Source organism: Bufo bufo, chromosome 3 (genome assembly GCF_905171765.1).
Source record: "Bufo bufo chromosome 3, aBufBuf1.1, whole genome shotgun sequence".
In the NCBI taxonomy this organism is placed as follows: Eukaryota; Metazoa; Chordata; class Amphibia; order Anura; family Bufonidae; genus Bufo; species Bufo bufo.
In genome coordinates this window covers 223,720,902-223,740,056 of record NC_053391.1, presented here as the reverse complement: position 1 = coordinate 223,740,056, position 19,155 = coordinate 223,720,902, and the positions used below count along the sequence as shown (strand labels likewise).

At 43.2% G+C, this 19,155-nt stretch overlaps 1 protein-coding gene across 5 annotated transcripts in view; it reads left to right on the top strand.

Annotated features, from left to right (window-relative positions):
* Positions 1-19,155, top strand: part of TMCC2 (transmembrane and coiled-coil domain family 2) — a 66,421-nt gene that overhangs the window by 35,164 nt on the left and 12,102 nt on the right. For 3 of the 5 annotated variants that reach the window (XM_040423979.1, XM_040423982.1, XM_040423983.1), the window contains one exon: positions 18,242-18,505. In XM_040423979.1, coding sequence (XP_040279913.1) covers positions 18,242-18,505 — 264 coding nt within the window. Of the gene's footprint in view, positions 1-14,280; positions 14,410-17,666; positions 17,784-18,241; positions 18,506-19,155 lie in introns of those variants that run through there. The other 2 variants (XM_040423980.1, XM_040423981.1) reach the window with 2 other exon arrangements.

The window sequence follows — 19,155 nt, the reverse complement described above, 5'->3', positions numbered from 1 at the left end:
TTTACAAACTATGGTACAAAAATGTGAATTTCCGCTTTTTGAAGCAGCTCTGACTTTCTGAGCACCTGTCATGTTTCCTGAGGTTCTACAATGCCCAGACAGTAGAAAAAACCCACAAATAACCCCATTTCGGAAAATAGACACCTTAAGGTATTCGCTGATGGGCATAGTGAGTTCATGGAAGTTTTTATTTTTTGTCACAAGTTAGTGGAAAATGATGATTTTTTTTATTTTTATTTTTTCTTACAAAGTCTCATATTCCACTAACTTGTGACAAAAAATAAAAACTTCCATGAACTCACTATGCCCATCAGCGAATACCTTGGGGTGTCTTCTTTCCAAAATGGGGTCACTTGTGGGGTAGTTATACTGCCCTGGCATTCTAGGGTGAAATCCGAAAGGTGCTCTTTGGAATGTGGGCCCCTTTGCCCACCTAGGCTGCAAAAAAGTGTCACACATGTGGTATCTCCGTATTCAGGAGAAGTTGGGGAATGTGTTTTGGGGTGTCATTTTACATATACCCATGCTGGGTGAGATAAATATCTTGGTCAAATGCCAACTTTGTATAAAAAAATGGGAAAAGTGGGCCTAGGTGGGCAAAGGGGCCCAAATTCCTTTTAGGAGGGCATTTTTAGACATTTGGATACCAGACTTCTTCTCACGCTTTGGGGCCCCTAAAATGCCAGGGCAGTATAAATACCCCACATGTGACCCCATTTTGGAAAGAAGACCCCCCAAGGTATTCAATGAGGGGCATGGCGAGTTCATAGAAAAAAATATTTTTGGGCACAAGTTAGTGGAAATAGATTTTTTGATTTTTTTTTTTCTCACAAAGTCTCCCTTTCCGCTAACTTGGGACAAAAATTTCAATCTTTTATGGACTCAATATGCCCCTCAGCGAATACCTTGGGGTGTCTTCTTTCCAAAATGGTGTTATTTGTGGGGTGTTTGTACTGCCCTGGCATTTGAGGGTCTCTGCAATCATTACATGTATGCCCAGCATTAGGAGTTTCTGCTATTCTCCTTATATTGAGCATACGGGTAATGATTTATTTTTTTTTTCGTTCAGCCTCTGGGCTGAAAGAAAAAAATGAACGGCAAAGATTTATTCATTCGCATCGATCAATGTGGATGAAAAAATCTCTGCCAAAAAAAGAAAAAGGAGGGGAAAGGCGTCTGCCAGGACATAGGAGCTCCGCCCAACATCCATACCCGCTTAGCTCGTATGCCCTGGCAAACCAGATTTCTCCATTCACATCAATCGATGTGGATGAATAAATCATTGCCGGGATTTTTTTTTTTTTATATATACAAAGTGTTTGCCAATATATATGAACACTGCCACCTCCTCAGCTCATATGCCTCGGCAAACGTATCTTTTACTGCAGAGGAGAAATCTCGTCTTGCAGCGCCGCATACACCGACTTGCGTGTAATCTGACAGCAGCGCAATGCCTCTGTCCGAATGCACATCAGTGCTGCAGCTAGTCAATCGGTTGGTCCACCTGGAAGGTAAAAAAAACAAAACAAAAAAGAAAAAAACAGGCCGCAACACAATAATTTTATTAACTTTTGAACAGAACATATAAACTTTTTTTTACTTTTTTAACTGAACGTTAACTTTTATACTTACCGGTATTTTTTTTTTTGTTTAGTTTTTTTTTACCTTTATAGAACAAACCTCTCCTTCCCCATGGGACAATGTGCAAAGCGCAAATCGCCCAAAGATGTGGCGAAGTACGTTATGCACTTTATCCCAGGTGAAAGGAGAGGTTTGCAGCAGCTGTGAGTAAAAGGGCCCTAATAGCCCTGTGTGCCTGTCCTGTGAGATGTGATCCCTATGCTAGGTGTACCTGTGTGTGGTACTTCTGGAAACACTCTCCAAAGCATAGGGCAGGGTGGTCAGGACAGTCAGGACAGAAATAGCGGGTGTCACGCCTTATTCCACTCCTGCTACAGACACGACATCTTTTTCGGGGTGACGGTTGGGTTGAGGTACCAGGAACGACACTGGGGAAATGTCGCTCGTGTAGACGGCTAACTACACTGGTGGATGGGGCCACGGAACCTCCTGGATAATGGAGGTTCTCAATGATCTCTTCCTGGAATTTGAGGAAGGATCCTGTTCCCCGAGCCTTACTGTAGAGAACAAAACTATTGTACAGCGCCAATTGAATTAAATATACAGACACCATCTTATACCAGTGTCTGGTGCGTCGGGAAACTAAATACGGAGACAACATCTGGTCATTGAAGTCCACCCCTCCCATGAGCAAATTATAGTCGTGGACTGAGAGGGGCTTTTCAATGACACGGGTTGCTCGCTCAATTTGGATTGTCGTGTCTGCGTGAATGGAGGAGAGCATGTAAACGTCACGCTTGTCTCTCCATTTCACCGCAAGCAGTTCTTCGTTACACAAGGCAGCCCTCTCCCCCCTTGCAAGACGGGTGGTTACAAGCCGTTGGGGGAAGCCCACGCGACTAGTTCGCGCGGTGCCACAGGCGCAAATCCGTTCTAGAAACAAATGCCTAAAGAGGGCCACACTTGTGTAGAAATTGTCCACATAAAGATGGTACCCCTTGCCGAATAAGGGTGACACCAAGTCCCAGACTGTCTTCCCACTGCTCCCCAGGTAGTCAGGGCAACCGACCGGCTCCAGGGTCTGATCTTTTCCCTCATAGATCCGAAATTTGTGGGTATAGCCTGTGGCCCTTTCACAGAGCTTATACAATTTGACCCCATACCGGGCACGCTTGCTTGGGATGTATTGTTTGAAGCCAAGGCGCCCGGTAAAATGTATTAGGGACTCGTCTACGCAGATGTTTTGCTCGGGGGTATACAAATCTGCAAATTTGTGGTTGAAATGGTCTATGAGGGGCCGAATTTTGTGGAGCCGGTCAAAAGCTGGGTGGCCTCTGGGACGGGAGTTGGTGTTGTCGCTAAAGTGCAGGAAACGCAGGATGGTCTCAAAACGTGCCCTGGACATAGCAGCAGAGAACATGGGCATGTGATGAATTGGGTTCGTGGACCAATATGACCGCAATTCATGCTTTTTAGTTAGACCCATGTTGAGGAGAAGGCCCAGAAAAATTTTAATTTAGGAAACTTGGACTGGTTTCCACCGGAAAGGCTGGGCATAATAGCTTCCCGGGTTGGCGGATATAAATTGTGTGGCATACCGGTTTGTCTCTGCCACGACTAAGTCCAAGAGCTCCGCAGTCAAGAACAGCTCAAAAAATCCCAGGGCCGAACCGAACTGAGCCGTCTCAACCCGAACTCCAGACTGGGCGGTGAAAGGGGGAACTACTGGTGCCGCTGAAGTTGGTGACTGCCAATCAGGGTTTGCCAGCACCTCAGGGACTCTAGGGGGTCTACGGGCCTGTCTGTGCGGTGGCTGCGACGGGGTAACTACTGCACGTGCCACCGTACCAGCTTCAACTGCCCTTCTGGTGCTCGCCACGTCACCATGTTGTACGGCAGTGCTGGTACTAGGTCCAGGGAGGCCTGCACTGCTGGTGTATGCCTCACCACGTGATCCGGCAGTGCCAGCCCCACTCTGCTGCTCTTGAAGCGGATCCTGCACAACCTGTGGTCTAGCGACACGGGGCCGGGTACGCCTGGTGCTGTCAGGGACCTCAACCTCCTCGTCCGAACTTTGGGTCAGAGAGCCACTGCTTTCTACAGGTTCATATTCTGACCCGCTAGATTCGTCAGATGAGGGTTCCCATTCCTCATCCGACTGGGTCAGAATCCTGTAGGCCTCTTCAGAAGAATACCCCCTGTTTGACATTTTGGACTACTAAATTTAGGGGTATTCCCTGAGACTACCCAAGAAAAAAAGCAAGCCTGTCTTACAAAGGGGAGGCTAGCGAAGTACCGGAGGCCGCTGCGGTTGATAAAAAATATCAAAACTGATTTTTTTATCGCCGCAGTGCGTGTAAAGTGAATGTGCAGTGATAAAAAAAAAATAAAATTTGTCACTGCGGTGGGGCGGGCGTGGGTGAACGCACGTGTGGGCGACCGATCAGGCCTGATCGGGCAAACACTGCGTTTTGGGTGGAGGGTGAGCTAAGGTGACACTAATACTATTATAGATCTGACCGTAATCAGTTTTGATCACTTACAGATACTATAAAAGTACAAATGCTGATTAGTGATACGCTAAACAGCGAATAAGTGACTGCGGTGCGGTGGGCTGGGCGCTAACTGATCCCTAAACTACCTAACCAAGGGGCCTAAACTATCCTAAAACCTATCAGTCAATACCAGTGAAAAAAAAAAGTGACAGTTTACACTGATCACTTTTTTCCTTTCACTAGGTGATTGACAGGGGCGATCAAAGGGGAGATCAAAGGGTTAATTGGGGTGCAGGGGGTGATCTGGGGCTAAGGTGTAGTGTTGGTGCTACTCACTGTGAAGTCTGCTCCTCTGCTGGATCCAACCGACGAAATGGACCAGCAGAGGAGCAGACAAGCCATATAACAGATCATATTTACTAATATGATCTGTTATATGACTTGTGATTGGATTTTTTGAAAATCGCCAGCCTGCCAGCCAATGATCGTTGCTGGCAGGCTGGTGACGAACTTGTCCTTTAACTTTTGCCGGCCCGCGATGCGCATGCGCGGGCCGGCTTTGAGCGAAATCTCGCGTCTCGCGAGATGACTCGTATATGCGTGACTCTGCGCAGCGCTGCCACCTCCGGAACGCGAATCTGCCTTAGGCGGCCCGGAGGTGGTTAAAAAACCTAAACTCATTAGTTAACACATTTTTGGAAAAGTGAAGCTTGTAAAATACTAACCAATCAAAAGCCATTATTGAAATGTCTGTAAACCAATCATGTTTTACTTTGAGGGGTTACACCCTTTGAACTGTGTATAAATAAAGGATCCAGGACACTTTCATATTGGGTTCCTGACAAGGCTTTGAACTATACTCAGACTTCTGTCATTTTCCTCCGTCGACGTCATTCACCTGAACACGAGGCAACGATTATCACGTGGCTGACCCTTGGCCTGCCACAACACCGTAAAAAATTTAAAATAAAAACTGTGCTAAATAAACCATTTTTTGTCACCTTACATCACAAAAAGTGTAATAGCAAGCGATCAAAAAGTCACACGCACCCCAAAATAGTGCCAATAAAACTGTCATCTCATCCCGCAAAAATCATACCCTACCCAAGGTAATCGCCCAAAAACTGAAAAAATTATGGCGCTCAGACTATGGAAACACTAAAACATGATTTTATTTGCTTCAAAAATGAAATCATTGTGTAAAACTTACATAAAAAAAAAAGTATACATATTAGGTATCGCCGCATCCGTGACAACCTGGTCTATAAAAATATCACATGATCTAACCTGTCAGATGAATGTTGTAAATAACAAAAAATAAAAACTGTGCCAAAACAGCTATTTCTTGTTATCTGGGATGCTGCCGGGGTGAAAATAAGGGTATGTCTGGGTTAAGCTCTGAAGCCGGACAACCCCTTAAAAGGGCTGGTTGGTGTCTTTTAGAAACCTATAGACAGAGAGGCAGAAGCCCACTGGGAATGTTCCTTATTATGGCCGCTCAGTAATTCCTGATCTTTTCTTTTCTGATGCCAAGTGGCAATTTTATTCTGAACATGCCTGGTAGATTACTATTTAAGGTGTATTTTCATCAAAGTAGTTCCTGGGGATGAATAAAAGATTAAGGCCCAGATTTACCAACAAGGGACAATTTAAAGTTTGTCTTCAAATTTGTCTATTTGTGTAAAGGTAACAGTTTTGGAGTCAAATTTATAAAAGTGGCGGACAGCGCTTGTTTACTTTGGCCCAGGCAAAACCACATTTGACTTATTTTCACCTACCACCGCTGCAGCAGGTCTAGAGTAAAGCGTAGCTGAGACCATTTTTGGAGACTTGTCCTCTTGTCTTTGGATGACATCCATATGCTGTCTGCATATTTTACGGACACATAGAAATGAATGGGTCCGTGTGCGATGTGCAGATCAGACGTGGACACAACAGACTCGTGTGCATGAAGCCTAAATATCTGTAATACAAATAATTTTCCCACCATCCCATGAGCCATACAGATTTTATAAAAGCAAGCCTGACATATCTTAAGAAGAATCTATAACTTGCAGGTGAAAGGTGGCCCTGGGTCTGGCACTATGAGACGGGTGTTGAATGGGTTATGTCAAGCAGCCGGGGATTGGCATGTGAGGCATGAAGATTGTGTTACAAGCACTTGTCACCATTATACCAGCTGTTGCCTTCCCTCCTCGGGGCGAGGCTAAATGTGTAAGAGGGACTCTGATACTGAGTCGAATATTTGCAAAACTGATCTTCAAGTCCACAGCAGCCATCTCTACCTGTGCCATATACAGCCAGTATCCTTCCATTCCTAGGGTGTTTGACATGAATTTAGAGCATGGACCATCTTTATGACTGGTAATGTCTTAGTGTACTGCCCGGACTGTGGAGTGGAAGCCATGTATTCCCTGGTTCTGTGGGTCAACTGTCAGTAAGTTATTGGATTGCCTGAAAGGTGGCGTTTTATTGTATTTTTAACCTGTAGAAACAAAGATGATATTTTGGATCTGTTGACTGAGGTGTTTTTATGGAATGGTCTTAGCTGCTGTCTGTGTTCTGCCACGTACCGACTGAAATGCAATATCCTATTTATTCCTTGCCATTAGGCCTCGTGCACACGGCCGTTGTTTGGGTCCGCATCAGAGCCGCCGTTTTGGCGGACCTATTCACTTCAATGGGGCCGCAAAAGATGCGGACAGCACCCCATGTGCTGTCCGCATCCATTGCTCTGTTCTGTGGCCCCACAAAAAAAAAATAACATGTCCTATTCTTGTCCGCGCTTTGCGGACAAGAATAGGCATTTATATTGAAGGCTGTCCATGCCGTTTCCGCAAATTGTGGAACGCACACAGACACCATCCGTATTTTGCGGATCCGCGATTTGCGGATCGCAAAACACACCACGGTCGTGTGCATGAGGCCTTACTGTGCAAAGTTCTTGTTGTAAATGACCACTAGCCACATTCATGTGTTTTTTACTTTTAATAAGTTTATGTTCATACGTGGCTTACGCACTGCAGGTTTTCCACTGCAGAATTGCAACATAAAATCCCCAGCGTATTAAGGTAGTGGCAACATGGATGAGATTTTCGAAAAATCTCAACCTTTTTACCCATTTCCATGCAGGACTTTTTCTACCGTCATAAATAACAGATCTCAGACGGAACTGACAAAAACGGATGCTAAATTTTTCTTTTTGTTTTATGTTGTTCTGACGGATCAGAGGAACGGAAAACAGAATGGTGATGTGAACGTACACTTAGGGCTCATTCACACGACTTTATAAATGAGTCTCATTCATCTCAATGGGGCCGCAAAAGATGCCACACTGATCATATAATACACAGCAATAATTGTGTATTGGATTGTATTATACCTGTGAGTATTACGCTGATGGGTATTAATATACCTCTGGCTGCCATTGGTCATTTTGACAAATCTATTGTCAGCAGCATGTCAGTTATTGGATTGAGATAACTACTGCTGTGGGACCCTGGATGTTAAGTGACAGTTAGTCCTCCATGATTGCGTGGCCACGGCTCCGGTGCTCGTGCAGACACCTTGCTGTACACATACAAGGGGATGCAGAAACTGAACACCTTCCCTCATGTATGTTTGTGAAAATGTAGGACGGGTTAAAGGCATAGTTCACGTTGGAAAGGCTCATTTTGTTATTCGGTACCCCAGTGATAATTAGAGCACAGATTGTGTGGGCTGCCAGTGTAATGTATGGACAGGCTGGGGCCTCCACATCAAGGCAACTTCTTATTAGATGAACTGAATTTTGACAAGGTGCACTTCGTAAAAGGCCAAGCACCCCTGTTAAAAGCTTTCCCTGGATCTGTACCGAATAAAAGTAGGGGGTGGGGGGGTTATGTTTTTGGGCAAAGGACATACTGCAGCATTAAAAACTTTATAAGTGTTGTCCCTCCCCTCTCTTCCTGACACAAACCCTGTCTGGTCAGGGTGAATGACATTCGGTAGTAATGTTTGGAGTCTATGGGGGAGATCTATCACACTGGTGTAAAGGAAAACTTGCTTAGTTGTCCATAGCAACCAATCAGATTCTACCTTTCATTTTGGAGAGCTCCTTTGGAAAATGAAAGGTGGAATCTGATTGGTTGCTAAGAGCAACATTGGATGATAACTTAGTGGGATCTTTCGCCTGTTTGTGGATCAACGTGATATGTGGAGGAGAAAAGGACATCATTGTAATGTATAATTAGGAGATTGAGTGTCTTGAAAGGAGGAATAATACAACAAGGGAAGGCCATCTGGGTCGGGTGCTTTCCCCTTCAAAGTTTGATTAAATAGTCACCACCTCTATTTCTTTTGATTCATTTTAATAGAAGGGGGAATTAGGCAGAAAGCAGCTGTATAAAATGGTAAGATATTTAATATATTCTTTTAAAAATACATTAATAGCGTACTGCATTACTAAAAATACTCGTTATCCTGGCATGTGAAATCATCTTACATTCTAAGGGCTCATTCAGACGGCCGTAGTGCTTTGCGGATCCGCAAAACACGGATACCGGCCGTGTGCGTTCCGGAAGTTTGCTGACCGCACATGGCCGCAACCATAATAAAAATTGCCTATTCTTGTTAGCGGTTGCGGACAAGAATCGGACAAGCTCTATCCTTTCCGCAGAGCCACGAAACGAAACCACGGATGCCGCCCCATTGATTCTCCCAAGATGGCTGAACCATAGTACAAACCGAGCACTTTTACCCTTTGTGTCACCCTCATCTCCTCATAGATTGTAAGCTCTTGCGAACAGGGTCCTCATTCCTCTTGTAATTATTGACTTGTCTGTTGCTATGTTATTTATGACTGTTTGTACATGAACCTCTGAATTGTAAAGCGCTGCCGAATATGCTGGCGCTATATAAATAAAGATTATTATTAAATGAATGGGTCCACACCCGTTCCTCAAAATTGCGGAACAGATGCGGAATCATTCATGCGGCCGTCTGAATGAGCCCTAAGAAATAAGTGTAAATTAGAAAATAATTGTTCATAATAAACCTGAACATAAATTAACTGTCCTCTTGTGGTGCAACAGAGAAACTGCAATTGATGAGATATTAACAGTCATAGGAAGAAATGTATCATTCCCCTACGCAGTGGTTTTGGAAACTGGCGTAAATGATGACTGAAATCTGTGACGGGTATGAGCTGGAGTAGATTTCAGTCCGATACATGGACTTATATACTGATGGCATACTCTGGATAGGTCATCCGTTTCTGATTGGGGGGGTCTGACACCCGGGACCCCGGTTGATCAGCTGTTTGATAAGGCAGTGGAGCTCACAGTAGCGCCGCAGCCTTCTCTCAGCTTTCCTTAGGCCACATGACGACACATTAATCGGTCACATGGCCTAGCCGCAGCTCAGCCCCATAGAAGTGAAGGGGGCTGAGCTGTGACACCAAGCACCGATGCTGTGCTTGGTGAACAAGAATGCCATGGCACTCACAGTAACGCTGGTGCCTTCTTACACATCAGATCAGCAAGAGTCCCGGGTGTCGGACCACCACTGATCAGAGGATAGGCCATCAGTATTTAAGTCTCAGAAAACCCTTTTAATTTATGATGAGGTTTGCTCATTGTCCTAAATTAAATGCCTCCACCAGCAGCGCAGGTGCTATTAAGACCAGCGTAGAACATGCTGCTCTGGATAAATCAAGGCTTTTATCCCTAGAAAAACTGACCTCCTCCATTTTTAGGCTCCATTCACACGTCCGTGGTGTGTTGCGGACCCGCAAATTGCAAGAATAGGACATGTTCTATCTTTTGCAGAGCTGCGGACCTGAAGATCGGGGCCGCGCTCCGCAAATGCGGATGCTGACAGCACACTGTGTGCTGTCCGCGTCCATTCCGTCCCCATAGAAAATGAATGGGTCCGCACCCGTTCCGCAAAATTGCGGAACGATTGCGGACGTGTGAATGGAGCCTTATACAGCTCTGGTGCAGAACTAATGCAAATAGTCTGGTTCTGTCCTTACAGAAGAGTATACTACCAATACTGTCGAACTTTCCACTGTCTAAGAATATGAATCCCAGGCTTAAAGGGGTATTCCGGTAGGTAAAACTTATCCCCTATCCACAGGATAGGGGGTAAGTATCAGATAGGTGGGGGTCCCAGTGGTGGGACCCCCACTGGGCCCCGTACCGCTTGCAGGCCCCCTGTTGCTCCCCTGAAATGACAGGAGTGGTCAGTCACACATCTGATAGTTATCCCCTATCCCGTGGATAGGGGATAACTTTTACCTACCCGAATAACTCTTTTTTAATATTTAGACAAATTTACAATTCAGGTGCACTGACTTTTATAAATTTGGAGTATTATAAATCACGCATCAGATTCACACCAGAATTGTCTGTGTACCAACAATTTGTCCAAGTTTCAAAACTGTGGTATTTTTGCCACTAACTGTGGAGACAGCATCAGACAGACCATCTTAAACTGCGCCAGATTTATCATAGTGGCTCATTCCGGCTGATACATCTGTTGCATCCTTGGACTGTCTAGTTGGCCAAGTTGGCTTAGTTTTATTCCACAAATGCGCCCAAACTGGCACATTTTTGGCACACATAAGCACACTTAAGACACTCTCCCGTTCCCATAAAGCCATGTCCTTTTCTGATAGACCACGTCTCTTTGTCGGACGAGGCGTAAAAGGTTAGAAAAGTGACTAAAACATTTTGGCGAACATTTTGCCTAAACACTGTCATATTTTCAATGGTAAATCTGCTGCAGAATGTCCTTTAGGGTCCATTCACACGTCCGTTTTTTCTTTCCTGATCTGTTCCGTTTTTTGCGGAACAAATCTGGACCAGATCTGGACCCATTCATTTTCAATGGGTCCTGGAAAAAATCGGACAGCACAATGTGTGCTGTCCGTTTCCGTTGTTCCGTTCCGCATGTCCGTTTAAATATAAAACATGTCCTATTCTTTTCCGCAAAATTTGGATCCTGGTACAATACAAAGTCAATGGATCCGCAAAAAACGGAAAACATTCAGATGTCATTACGTATGTCATCCGTTTTATGCGGATTCCGTTCCTGGAAATTACATTTCAATTTTTTTTTAATTTTTTTTTTCAAAGAAATCCAAACAACTTTATTTGCTTATTGAAATTTATACATGTTTCCGTTTTTTGCGGATCCGCAAAAAACGGATGACATACGGAAACATTTTCAGGAACAACGGATCCGCAAAAAACGGACCGAAAATCGGGATATAGAAAAATACTGAGGTGTGAATGTAGCCTTATGGTGTTTAAGTGCAGTGTTGTTACAGGGACATTGACCAGCAGTTATCTATTTGTTCACGCGTTTGTGGCGTGAAATGAAACTTTTTAAAGGGATTTTCCAGGTTCTAGATATTGATCTTCATAATTGATATCAGATTAGTGGGGTCCAGCACATGGCACAGCCACCACTCAGCCAACTAGTCGGTGTGCCGGGTGTCAGACCCCCTACAATCTGATATTAAGTGGTTACAGAGGGAGCGGATTCCCTCTGTCTCCCATTGGCACCCTGCAAAAGAGATCACGGGGTGCCGATGTGTGTGCACACAGGTCGGGACCTAGTGAACGCCCCAGGCCTGCCACTAGAGTGACTCAGCAAGCCATGCCCCTCAGGTGCAGCCTTCTGGGGAATGTCGTTATAGCACTGACTATAAAGTACAAAGCTCTACAAAAATAGTGCAGTGTAGTCTAGAAGTGATTAGAATATCGCCTATTATAGTCCACTTGGGGAACTATTAAATGTATCCTGTAAGGTGGACAGGTAAAAAAAAAAAAAATACAAGAATTACTGCTATTTGCTTATTTGCCACCAAAACAGAAACAAAACTGATCAAAAACTGTTATGTACCCCAGAATGATACCAATGAAAACTACAAGTCGTCTTGCAAAAGCTCTGTAGAAAACGATGCAAACACTTTTTTTTTTTTTTAAACAAATTCTTTTTTTTTTTTATTGTGTAAAAGTAGTAAAATATAAAAAAAACAATGTATTTGGTATCATTATAATCATTCTGACCCAGAGAGTAAAGTTATTATGATATTTATGCAGAAAAATGAACGCCACAAAATTTATAATGTAAAAACTCATTGGCTCTATTGCTGTTTTTTCCCATGCCCCTCCCAGAAAGAGTTAATAAAAGTTGGGCTTCATGCACACAGCAGTAAGTATTTTGTGGTTGGCTAATCGTGGATCTGTAAAACACAGATCCCGGGCGTGAGCATCCAGCCTTTTTTTCCCTCCAGTCTAGAGAAAAGTCCTATGCAAAACGTGAAAAATTGTTTGGACAGTAAGGCCTAAAGTAGGCTGGTCACTAAGGTGTGTGTTTGTCACTAAAGAAACAGCATAAAAATCCTGTTTTTTTTTGTTTTTTTTTTTTTTCCATGTCATGTATTTTTAGGTCTTTTTTTTTTTTTTCTGTGGTATTTTGTTCTTCTCACATTTGACATGCATTTTTTTCCCCCTGTAAAAAAAGAGTATGGAAAAACTCCTGAATGCCATAAACAAGAAACCACTGTTATAAAAAATAAAATAAAAACACCACTTTGTACTGCATTTTATCATTCTTATGGGCTCCTCCCTCTCAATTTTATGAAAAGGAGTGATGAAGGCAGGAGTGGTGGGGCCAGCAGGTCCTCCACATTTTCTTCATTTGCGCCTGTTTTCAGGTGCAAATTAAGGGCTCATGCACACAAACGTATTTTCTTTCCGTGTCTGTTCCGGTGTTTTTGCGGACCGTATGCGGAACCATTCACTTCAATGGGTCCACAAAAAAAAAATGAAGTTACTCCGTGTGTCCGTATGTCCATATTTCCGTTTCGCAAAAAATAGAACATGTCCTATTATTGTCCGCATTACAGACAAGGATAGTACTGTTCCGTTCCGCAAAATACGGAATGCACATGGATGTCATCCGTATTGTTTGCGGACTGCAAAATACATACGGTCATGTGCATGAGCCTTAAGACAGAAATCTATGGCAGCTCCAAGCTGCCATAGGCTTCATTCTGGCACGCGGACAGCCAGCGGATGCGCCTAATTGATGACCAGACCTGCGCCTCTTCAGAAATGAATCGCATCCTCTGGCAGTGCAGGAGATTTCAAAGACCAACGTAAAATGCTGGTATTTGATAACTCCCCCTCCCCATGTGTGAAACCAGTCTAATACAAATGTTGGAATTTGCCCTAATTTGTGCAATTTTGCAATAAGAAATGTAGCCTTTTTCTCCTTGGAGACATAGTTAGGGTCACATTGTAACCAGAGGAAAGGAAAATGTAACCTTTTTTACGCAAATCTAAGTCCTGTATTGAAAGTCAAAATGCACCAGATGGAGGTGATTGGAGTGCTCACCACATCTCTGTGAGAAGGTAGGATTGGAGTATCTTATGAAGGGTCAGACACCTGAATAGGACCTGTAGATTTTTTAAAATCAAGACTGTTTGCAAAGCAAACCGTACCCACGCTTCGCTTGGCATGAAACCAGCCTGACGTGGCTGCGCCTGCCCATTGCATCCAATGGCCGCCGGTTTCTTGGTAAAATCATGTGCCCATTGGCCTGCACAGGCGGGCATAGCTTACACTTTTCAATGGCATATTGGCCTTGGAGCTTCCCTTTTAATTCACGGTGATCTTCTCATGTCATGTTTCTCCATGCTTGGCTGCAGTACGCTCTACATAAATGTGCTTTCCCAGCAGCTAAATGGCAGTGCATTGTATTTAGATGTTGGCACCACTTGGTTTATGTTTGTTCTGAAAATTCTGGCAGCTGATGTCCCTGATTCAGATCAATATGAGGGAACAGTTGTGTCCTTGTGTCCAAGCGTCCCCTGCAAGCTGATAAATCAGTCATGCGATGACCATTGATTGGCATGGAATGCTGGGAAAAGGCCATTTACCGCACTTTTCTGTCACTGCTGGGGACAGAATGCTAGAGCGTGGGTCCTACAACCCAGCGATACGTGCTTCCTTTTTAGCTTCTCATTCTGGTCCTACTTGATCCAAAGGTCCACAATTTTTGCACTGCAGGATCCTGCTGAGAGTCATGTCTGCCATTATGTATTAGCATCTCTTCCAGAACAGTCTTTTTTAGTTTACTCTTCTTTATCCATCTTTTTCCTGGTTGTTCCTTAACTTGAGGGTCATCATGAGGGAGGGAGAAGAAGAATTGCCATTTGTGGGAGTACTTGGACAGGCCCTGTGCACAAATCCCTTGGGTCTGCTATTGCCAGAAATATTCCCAGCTGAGCCGGGACCTGTGAAGATGCAGCTTGTAAATCATCTCATTTCCACTGGAGTAAGTAGTTGTGTGATGTAAAGCGGGTATAACCGTATTCATGTCGAGCGGCATAATGAAATACGTGACTGAGGTTTGATATCAGCTAAAGGAGTGAACTGAATCAGTCTTCAGATGGTTCTAGAGGCTCTTCTAGATTGCTTCTTGATCCAAGGATTTATACTAAGACAGCAATACTTGTAAACCTTGCATTTCTGTGCTGCTATATTTCTTCAGTGCTTTAAATCAAGTTGCTTGTAATATTATTATATCAATATAACTCTGTCAGGTTTTCTTAGGTTTTTTCCTGTAGTATTCTGCGATATCCTGACCAGTCTCAAGTGAAACCTCATGTAAAAGAAGTGACCAGTTTCACCAGTGACCCACATGTTCATACGTAGTCTCTTGGTGACCATCGCTGGCTTACTTTAACCCATTTATACATTTGTATATTTTACGTACTGCTGCTAATGAAGTGCACATTCAACCGCTGGTATGCCATCACTGGAAAGTAGCAGTATAATGTATATATGACGGTAGGGCTTGTTCACATTAGCATTGTGTTTTCCGAATTTCTCTTTCGTCAGAGGAACCAGTTTTATTCCCAGTGTATTTGAATGGGTTATTTTGAGCAACAATTGTGCTCAGATTGTGATTTTTAGAAAAAGTCTGCTGCACTTTTTTTTTTCTGTTTTAACATTATAGTCCATGGATTATGGATAGAAACGGAAGATGTTCTGTTTAACGGATCCTCTGACGGAACAGAAATACGGCAAACACGACTATGACCTGAACAAGCCCTTATCAGCAAAAAAATGTTTTTAAATGTCCACATTTACTGCAAATTGAGTGCAGCTTGTCTAACTGTTCAGTAAAGTTACACGTGATTCCTTTCTATATAGTATAAGACAGTAAAGATAGGTGGGCACATTTACATTTAGATGTTACACTGTTGCATGCAGTCTCATTACTTCTGACCACACCCGTTCTAAGTGACGTCATGGGCTACTATGGCAAATAAAAGGAATGTAAAAAATTTCTGTAAAACAAGACCAATTATGGTAAATGCTGCACATAGACAGATGTGTCAGATTATGATCCCATTCAATTGAATTAAAGTCCAGTGTTGAAAAGTACAAAGGGCTATCTGGACGAGCGTAAACTGCGAAAAAGGCCGCAGCTCTTCAATCAACTGATCGGCAAGGTTGTCAAGAGTCCGTCCCGCTCGAATGTAATATTGTTGGCCTATCCAGAAGAATCTCTTTCATGTCCGCTACAGCTGCTGCTTTTGGTAAACTCATTTGACGAAATTTAGTATTTTGATATCTTTAATTGGAGTGTAAAAGTATTGGGCATGTTAGGTGTTAACACAAGCCTGGGCCTTCATTCAGAGGTGACGGCAACTTACAGTATCTCCCTATATCTCTCTACATACAGAAATAGGCCGATTGCTAGGTTTGCATTTTTAGCGAGTCTGGGGAGATGCCGGCTATTTTATGTGTGGGACTGGCTTACAGATGGCTGGATAAAGGGGCTCATAGACTTTAAGATAATTCGACCTGCAAGGTAGTGGTCAGAGCCGTAATCTTTGCTTTGAGGATCTCTTTGGTCCAGAGCCATGGAAAACCAGCGATCGAGCACGCAATTGTCGGGAAGGAAGAGTTCACCTGCTTGTGGGTGAAGAGCTGCGTTTACATGCATTCATTCCCTCCACAGTATGAAGGCGAACTATGGTTACTGCCATCACCCGTCCTCATGCAGCTATACCAGTTAGCAGGCAATTGTTGGAGAGGAAGCGTTGCCTGCTCGTAAGTGAAGGTGACCGCTGCTATTACGTACAGCAATCTCCTCCACAGTATGCGGAGGAGCGATCGCTATGCCACTGCTCTTCCCCATACAGACACATTGTTTGCCGGCAGCGGAGCGTGTTTAGACTGCACTTTTGCTGCCGGCAAACAACGATTTATGTGCCTGCACAAACGATCCAATTAACTGACCTTTACACCGCCAGATAATCACTAACGGGCGTTCCTGTAAATGCCTATTAGAGATTATCTGGCAGATTCTTGGCTTGTGTAAAGGGGCCCTTAAGAATGCGGAGTTGTTACTGTAAAGATCATCTGTCACTGACAAATGACAGCCAGTCTGCTGTCGGCATGTAGAGGAAGCTACATCTAATGAATATTAATGAGAAACTAAGTCGCCAAGTGCAAATACATTCTATAGCCTTTTACAAAGGCTGCTCAAAACCCATAAAACAGCAAGATTTTGATGGCAGATGCTCTTTAAGAGAAATCAATCAAAACCTTCCTTTGAGTGCTAATGGAAGATTGTGATATTGCAGAAGATGTGGCTGGAATCAGACTGATAATCTGTGGGATGAGCATTCAGGATACACTTGCAAGCAGAAACGGGTGGACCAACATTGACTAAATGGTGGACCATTCATCTGTACCTGAAATGCATGACGTATGCGAGTCCTTGGCTTGAATTCTGTGTTAAAAGGGGTTGTCTTAGGAAGACAGTCCCTCAGATTATGTCCTGTTAGGCATAAGGAAGTCAAAGACCCCTATCTGAAGAGTAGAAATGGAACGAGGGTCACTCATAACTAGAGGCATATGGACATCAATACAAACGAGCAGGTATTGAAAAAAGTCACACTTTACTTGTCAAATGGCATATGACATAGAACAAAGGATCATGTTTGGATGATGCTATGTCATATGCCATTTTTACAAGTAAAGCGTGACTTTTTTCAATACCTGCTCGTTTGTATTGATGTCCATACGCCTCTAGTTATGAGTGACCCTCGTTCCATTTCTACTCTTCATATACAAACAGTTTCCTTTTGGTATTGGGGGATACAGAGATGTGCACCAGTCCATATTCTAAGACAGTAGGAGAAGCTGCTGACTATTTCAAAGAACCCATCTGTCAGCCAGATTGGCGAGCCACTCGGTACATGCAGCTCCCACTCTAGCAGACTTCAGCCATCCATGCATTAGATGGATGACCATTCATTGAATGGCCACCATACCACATTTCCTCAATAGTGGCTACTGGCTTTTCCTGGCAAAATAGCTGTTTGAAGGGAGGCCAGGAGCCAACTGATCGCCATGGGGGCTCCTTTAAGAGGTCCTCTTCACAAGTGCCCTATGTTGGATAACGTATAGGCTGTCATGTCCTTTCTTCTGCTTTGTTTCTTAGACATAAATAAAAAGGAGAAGTGCACAATAATGCACCCAGTTCATTTCCTGCAGATTACTGCAATAGTTCCTCAGCTGATTATCTCTCCTTGGTTCAGTTTCTGCCTCTGACACCATTGCAGATTCTTTTTTTTCCGGTATCGATTTGTCACAGCCGGTGAATAGAACATGAGAAAGGAGCACAGTCAGGTACCAGTGTTGTCCTGTATTCTGATACATATGAAATACACATAATCCACTTTTTATGTGCATAAATCATGTGTCTACTTACAGTTTTGAGATGCCTTTTTATGAGTTTGTATTTAATGCTCTAGTCACATTGACCAGGATGTTCTCAGTTTTAAAATGTCTTAATAGAGACACAGACCTTTACCATTGTCTCAAAGACGTGAGGACAAGGCTGAGGGTGACCTGGTGAGAGGAGAAATGTAACTGCTCAGACTATTAGTGTGATATTTCCAGTATATTATTATTTCTCTATTTTCAAAATCAAAGTTATTGTCATTTTGTTGTCAATTTGTACTCGGTTCTAAAAACAAATTGTAATCTTTTTATATATGTGCATTTTTTGCTTTTTTTTTTTGTATATCCACGTTTGGTTTGGGATCATGCCATTTACATGCTGATTTTTTCTTTTTTTTCTTTAGCAGCCAGACAAGGGGGATTTGAGTAGCCTGAGTCTCCCCCCAAGTGCACTTCATGGCGGTTCAGAGGGGAACATCAGCCTGGAAGTCCCTGAAGGGGCACCAGATCCACAGCGCACCAAAGCCGCAATGGACCATTTACATCAAAAGATCCTCAAAATAACGGAACAGATTAAGATTGAGCAGGAGGCTCGAGATGACAACGTTGCAGAGTATCTCAAGTTGGCGAATAATGCAGACCGGCAACAAGCTTACCGTATCAAACAGGTATTGTCCAAAAATTTTCAAAGATTGAAGTACTTTGCATTAGGCTTTGGTTATTTAAAGGCTCCTTCTCTCTAAATTCAGCCTAGTTCTTACAAACCAGTAATGTTCTTTACATCCTCTCATAGGAGAAATGTAGAGAAACACAGCATAAGGTAAACTAGGGCTGCAGTAAACGAATATTTTAGTAATCGAGTATTCTATCGATTTTAATTTCTCGATTCATCGAGTAATCTAATAAGAAAAACCTTCTTAAAGTAACTTACGTAATTACATTTTTCTTTATAAAAACTATTTTTATTTTTTACAGTGGTGGTATGGTATAGCAAATAATTGCACACACATGACATAAGGTTTCTTTCACAGCTGCAATATACATTCTGGTTCTGTCATAGGGTCATTTAGGGAATAGCAGGTGGTACGAGATACGGGATCGCCCTTATCAGGGCGGCTATTCCGTTTATAGGCAGGGCATTTTCTAATAGGGCAAGCATTAGGGATATTGCCCCATATAGGCCATCATTAGGCTGCCCTTTCTGCCTCCAAGGACATAAGTGACACATAGATTTATATCTTGTTTTTTGTTTATCTTTATTTTCATATTTAAGGGTCCACTATATTAATATTCATTATTAAAGGCTATGTTTTAGAAT